Source organism: Equus przewalskii, chromosome 12 (assembly GCF_037783145.1).
Source record: "Equus przewalskii isolate Varuska chromosome 12, EquPr2, whole genome shotgun sequence".
Lineage (NCBI taxonomy): Eukaryota > Metazoa > Chordata > Mammalia > Perissodactyla > Equidae > Equus > Equus przewalskii.
This window is the reverse complement of record NC_091842.1, coordinates 8,915,281-8,921,431: the sequence shown is the minus strand read 5'-3', so window position 1 is coordinate 8,921,431 and position 6,151 is coordinate 8,915,281. Positions and strand designations below refer to the sequence as shown.

Genomic DNA, 6,151 nt, shown 5'->3' with positions numbered 1-6,151 from the left:
GCTTCCAAGAAGCCAGGGCCAAGAAATAACAGGGAGAGGGTGACGATGGAGGGAGGGGTGAAAGAGCCCTGGAAGGAGCAGCCAGCAACAGGCCAGGCTGAGGGAAGGACCCTCCGCCCCAACCCACAACCCCCGGAGGCCCACTTTCTTCCAGACTTCCTTCCCCATCATCCGGCTCAAGCTGCCACATGCCAAATTTCCAGTGCCTTGCCCTGGGCCTCAGACCACCAGCCCTTCTCCTGGGTGGGGCCCACACCAGAGGCTTTATGATCCTGGTCTCCTCCCTGGCCACTGCCAGTTCTTTTCTTGTCCTGGGCAAAGGTCCCAGGGGCCTTTCCCAAATTCCCACCCAAAGAACCTCACTCCATCGGCCCCAACCTCCTTCAGCTCGAGCCTGGCAGGCCTGGCTGCCCACAACAGCGGGACCAGGAGAGCCCAAAGCCTGGGCATGCAGGCCCTGCTGCAAGCGTGTGTCTGACCTCCGGGCCTGGGGAGGTGAAGGTCTTTGGGGAGGCCCAGCTTACCCATCAGTGCAAATGGCAGCTGACCCAGCCTGGGCCACCCAACTCCCTGACCCAGCCCTGAGCTCCTGACGTCAAGGGGGAAGGGCACGGATGACAAACCCAAGAGGGCTCCACCTTCTGCCGATCAAGAGGCTCTCCTGACCCCACCCACTCCCTAAGAATCTGGGCCCCCCAATCTCTATGCTCCCTATGAAGACAGCAATGGTCCCTGAGAGCTGCCCACAGACCCCTCCCTTCCTCGCTGTGAGAAACTGGGGCTCCCGGGCCCCCCGCAACAGCTCCTCTGGATGTCCCTGTTCTCAACCAAGCGGAGACACCAGCAAGTGAGACAGAGAAAGACACAGAGCAGCATCATTTACAATAAATGCTATATTGTGTTCACATGGGAGAATTGGAGACTCGCAGACTTCCTGTCCCCAAATGAGACGTTCCTGTGAAGGAGGCTGAGGGCTTCTGGGCTGAGAGGTTACTGCAGGGATGGGGTGAGACCTGGGACAGGAAGGGAGAGGAGGAGCGCGGAAGGAGGTGGGAAGGGGGGGGGGGTTAGGCAGTAAGGGAGGAGAGGGAGTTAGGAAAGGAGGAGGATGGGGCTGAGGCAGTTTCCTCACCTCAGGGTCCCACTTCCCCTCAACCTGGAGGACCTGGAGAAACCCACATCTCCCACCCCCACCCACGGGCATCCAGGGCCCTTGTGGGAGAGGAAGGGATGGAGACTGAGAAGGGGGAACTAGGGCCTGGGGAGTGCCAGCTAGGGGTCCTAAGTGGCAGTGGGCATAGGGACAGGGGTGGGGCAGGGAAGGACTTAGGACTGGGATGCTGGGATGGGGGTTAAGGATTTAGGGTGGAAGGAACAAGGATGGGTAAGGGGAGAAAACATAAATGGGGAGAGATGTAGGGCTGGGAGCTGGATAGGGGAGAGGCGTGATTAAGAAGTGGGTTTAGAGGGGGAGAAGATATAAGGAATGCGGGAAGGGTCCCCCAGGGAGTTACCTTAGCAGAGGGTAGGAGGCAGGGATGGGCTGATGGCTGGTGACAGGTGTTGGGGGGCAGGTGGTAGGGATGCGCACAGGGAACAAGAGACTGAGGCCTGAGATGGGCAAAGGATGTGGGGACTGGGAATCTGAGAGAGGCCACATAGATGAGGGCTGACACAGGAAGGTGCATTGGGACAGAGATCTGAGCGACCACATCTGGTTTGCACAATGACTGTTCAAGGTATCAGGACAAGTATGCTATACACATTTTACAAGTTCAGAAAAGCTACTGAGTTGCCCAAGGTCCCACAGTGGAAGATCCTGGATTTGACCTGGGTCTGCAGGTGGGTTTCATCCAAGTTGAGAGGGTGCCGGTCTGGGGATGGTCTAATTTTGCCCAGGATTCCAGGAGGCTGAGCTGCACGCGTCCTTGGCCATCTCTTGAAATGGATGCAGAGCAGATGCTTCCTTCCCGCTGTCCAGGGCAGGTGGATAGGGTAGGGCAGGGTTCACATCGAGGACAAGTCCATCTCAGGTGTCTGGGTGTGCACCTGCCACAGAGCACATGAGAAGGAGTCAGAACAGAGCCACCCTGCTCAGGCTGGCTGGCAGGTCACTGCCTCCTGGCCCCAGCCCAGCCGCCGGCTCTGGTGGGCGGGTGGGGCATCTGGAGCTGGACCTGGGAGAACTTACCATCCCCCCTTTGCCCTCTCACCCTCACATTGGTGTCCACCTTCTCCAAGGCCACCTGGAAGTTTTCATCCTTGACTAGAGAGTGAGAAAAGAGGAGGGGAGAGAAGAGGGAGAGGGAAGAAACATGAGGCAGGCAGGGCTTCAGGGGGCTTCTGTGCCCCTACGTGCCCTGCCAGGACAGCCTGTGCAGGACCTGGCCTCCTCAGGAGGGGCACGGGGAAGAGGCGACACCAGCGGCCTGGCAGGAGGTATGTGTCTGTCCTGGCCAGGGAAGGTCATCCGGTCCTGCCCAGGCTGCTGTGGTACCCAGGGAAGCCCCTGCCCCACTTCCCCAGGAGGCAACACTCACAATGTCGGTCATCCTGGAAGCCCAAGTTGGAAAAAGTCCCTGCGGTGTCCTCATCCCACATCTCGAAGCATTTCTTGTCATCGTCCCAGGACCTGGGTGGGGACACCGCGGCGTCAAGGCAGGGCCTTCGCGTCTGTGACCCCTCTGCCGCCCTCACCCCCACCCCCAGGATGCTCACCGGGCTCCTCCTCGGCCGCCCCTCCTCCTCCAGCGCCTGCAGAAAAGGCTCAGCGCCAGCAGCAGCAGCACCAGCAGCAGCGCTCCGGCCCCGGCCAGGCCCCCGACCAGCGCCCTCCACTGGACGGCCACCTCGCAGCGTGGGCCCAAGAACCAGTGCGTGTCCGTGGAGAAGCAGCTGGAGAGTGGGTCACAGGTCACAGACCCCGCCACCTCCCCAGCCCTGTCAGCTGGCTCAACTGGACCCAGCCAGGGCTGGCAGCGGGGCGGGGCTCCGCACAGGGCGAGTGGGCGGGGCGCGCACGTGTGGGCGGGGCCTCACCGGCACTCAGGACCAGTCTTCTGCACAAAGCACTGGCCCTGGTTACAGTCTATGGCGCCTTCCACGTCTGACGTGCAGTTGGTGACACAGCGGAGCCGATTCTCCTCCTCCAAGGGGAAGTAGTAATCCTCATAGCCCTCGGGAGCGGCCCGACGGCAGATGGCTGTGGGGAGAAGAGGGGGTTGCAGAGAGACTACTCAGGAGCCTGGTTACGGGGACTCTGAAAATGGATGGGGAGGACTCCATTTCCGAGGGTGGGGTGTCGTGGGGTAGACCGTGGGATCCGAAGTGGCCAAGGAAGACCCCCAGGACTCTCACCCTCTCCTCACCCTGCCTGCCAGTGCTCAGGTGGAAGCTGTTAACAGGGCCAGCAAGACATCACTTGCCTCCCCAAAAGGTCTCCCCTTCTCCCCAGAGAATTTCAGCGGGCCGATGTCCCTGGGGAGAGGAGTCATGACCCCCTGGGGCCACTCAGTCCTGTGTCCCTCTCCTCACCTTGTGGGGTCATCTCCGTCCTGGTGTCGTTGTTCACTGTGATGGAGTCAGGCTTAAAACACAAGGCTGGAGGGACAGAGACACAGGTGGAATTGGGGTGGGTCAAGGGGTCCAGGCCAGGGAAGCAGGGCAGGCATGGGGAGGGGCAGACAGGGCTCATCTTCCCCAAATAATCGGGGGTCCTCAGCCATCCTGGAGACCTTGAGCAGAATGTCAGGGGGGTTCTTCCCCAGCACCCAAGTTCTGGCAAACCCCTCCTTAGCCCCATCCTTGACCCAGTTGGCTGTGAACCTGTGCCTCTTCTCCCAACCTGCCAGAGGTACCACAAGGCTGCTACCTGAGCCCAGGAGGCCCCTGTCTGTGCTGGAGTAAGCTGGGATGTTGGCTGTGACCATGACCCCTCCCTCCAGCCCAAGGTCCCCAGCCTTGGCTCACTCTGGTTTTTCTGGCAGCTGTCCACATCCTGGCTGACATTCTGAAGCTCGCCTTTCAGGGCCATCTTCAACGTCTCATAGTTTGTCTCCAGCTGGGAGCTGAAGGGCAACTCCAGCAGGACCACATAGTCCACCACGATGCTGCCATTCCTGAAGGGGTCAAGAAGTTAGGGGCCTTACAGGCCTCCCAGGCCTGGGGCACAGAGGTTCTAGAAGGGCACATCCGGGGCCAACCATAGGTGCTAATGTGTAGAGGGGAAGGGGGCAAAGGCAACGAGTTGGGATCCCTGGCACGTTATTTTCAGAAGGGGCTGCCAGCATCCCTGACGTCGTCAGCCTGGGAAGGCAGGACTAGGAATGATTGGCATTCCTTTGCATTGCCTCAAGCCATTACCAAACCAGGCCCTCCTGGGTTCTCTGCCTCGCTCATGCTGACCCACTCAGCAGACCAGGTGCCAGCCAGAATGAGACCAGCTACAGTCCAGACACCAGACTTCTCTCCAGCCCTCAGGTACCACTTCCCTACATGTTCCATGCAATCTCTCTCCTTCCGACTTGCTTAGAGAGGAGGGGTGGTGCCCTCCTTCAGAGAAATGGCTCCAGAAAGTGATCACTAAAGTCCCCACACTCCCTCCACCCCTCCCTTTATGAAGTCTGATGATTCCAAAAGCAAGGGATGGCTTCTCCAGCCTTTCTTTACGCCCCCTTCCCCCACCTCACTCTGCCTCCACAGCCTCAGAAGGGTCTCCTACCTCAGAGACAGGATCCCCACGTCCTTGAACCCCTGCACCTTTTGGTAAATCTTCTGCATCTGAAATGTGAAAAATTGCTGGCTCACGTCTGAACCTCCAGAGCTGAGGGCAACCAGGGGAGGACCTTTGAGTTCCCTACCCCTTCGCCCTCACCTGACTGCGGAAAGTGTTGCTGAAATCCTTGTAGGCCTTGGAAGTGTTGTCATGGAGATCCGGGGAGAACTCCTGGTCGACAGCCACCTCCATGCCCACTTCAGCGTTCACAGTTTCTGCACACAGCATGCCCTGCTCTGGTCACTTCACCATTCTTCCTGTCTGACGTCACCCCCACCAGCCCGACCTGGAGGCTCCTCCCATGCACCCTCTCCGTGTTCCCGAGGACTGACTGAAGGGGAGGATGGAGAAGTTGGGAATTCTGGGATGACTTGTCCCAAGAAGAGGGAAAGAATGGAAGTCAGGGTGCTCTCGTTGTCTGCCGCAGTGGGAGGCGAATAATGGCCCCCACCGATACCTAGGTCCCTCTCCCCAGAACCTGTGAATATGTTCTGCTAGATGCGGGAGGAATCAAGGTTCAGGTGGAATGAAGATTGCTGATCGGCTGACGTTAATTTGGGAAAATTAATGTGGACTATGGGCAAATGAATGTCCACCCAGGTGGACCCAATGTAATCACGAGGGTCCTTAACAGTGGAAGACAGAGGCAAAAAGAGTCAGAATGAGTCAGGTGAAGACATGACTAGAAGAGAAAGGCACAGAGATGCAATGCTGCTGGCTTTGAAGAAGGAGAGAGGGGAGCTTGAGACAAGGAATGTGGGAGGCACCAGAGCCTGGAAAGGGCACAGAAGTGGATTCTTTCCCAGAGACTCCAGAAAGGAGCACAGCCCTGCCGACACCTTGATTTAGCCCAGCAAGACCATGTCAGATTCTAATCTGGAGAACTGTAAGATGAGACATTTGTGTTGTTAGAGTTGCGAAGTTTGTGATAATTTGTGACAGCTGCAATTAAAAAAAATTACAGCTCCAAGCAACACCGACCAGGAATGTGGTCCCAGCCACGCATGAATGTGAGGGTCGAGAGGAGACATGGGGTGGAAGAGTGCATGGGAGCGAAGGCAGGAATGGAGGACTTGGGCATAATGGCGTGGGTGCCTCCACACAGACCACAGGGCTGGGCCCAGGGAGACTCGGTGACACGCAGAACACAGTGCAGAGGGCAGGACCTGATAACTCACCTAAATCCATCTGTTCCACGACAAACTCACAGTGGGTGCCATGGAAGGTGCTGGGACAGATACACCTGAGGCCATCCCATTGACCCTTGTTCTGGCACATGCTGTCCTGGCGCTGACAGTGGTCCCCAGAGAACCCCGGGGGACAGAGGCAGAGCCCCTGAATCCAGGTGCCACCATTCTCACAGGTGCCTGGGCAGAA

At 58.4% G+C, this 6,151-nt stretch overlaps 1 protein-coding gene across 1 annotated transcript in view; it reads right to left on the bottom strand.

Annotated features, from left to right (window-relative positions):
• Window positions 1-875: 875 nt before the first annotated feature.
• The window catches only part of LOC103543630 (mucin-3B-like), an 84,658-nt gene continuing 79,382 nt past the window's right edge, over window positions 876-6,151 (bottom strand). The window contains exons 5-14 of the mRNA XM_070568929.1: window positions 5,953-6,141; window positions 4,874-4,989; window positions 4,721-4,779; window positions 3,970-4,118; window positions 3,535-3,600; window positions 3,040-3,202; window positions 2,719-2,895; window positions 2,541-2,632; window positions 2,214-2,266; window positions 876-2,049 (exon numbers count right to left, since the gene is read on the bottom strand). Of these exons, the coding sequence (XP_070425030.1) occupies window positions 2,008-2,049; window positions 2,214-2,266; window positions 2,541-2,632; window positions 2,719-2,895; window positions 3,040-3,202; window positions 3,535-3,600; window positions 3,970-4,118; window positions 4,721-4,779; window positions 4,874-4,989; window positions 5,953-6,141 (1,106 nt within the window). The 3' untranslated portion in view covers window positions 876-2,007. The remainder of the gene's footprint in view (window positions 2,050-2,213; window positions 2,267-2,540; window positions 2,633-2,718; window positions 2,896-3,039; window positions 3,203-3,534; window positions 3,601-3,969; window positions 4,119-4,720; window positions 4,780-4,873; window positions 4,990-5,952; window positions 6,142-6,151) is intronic.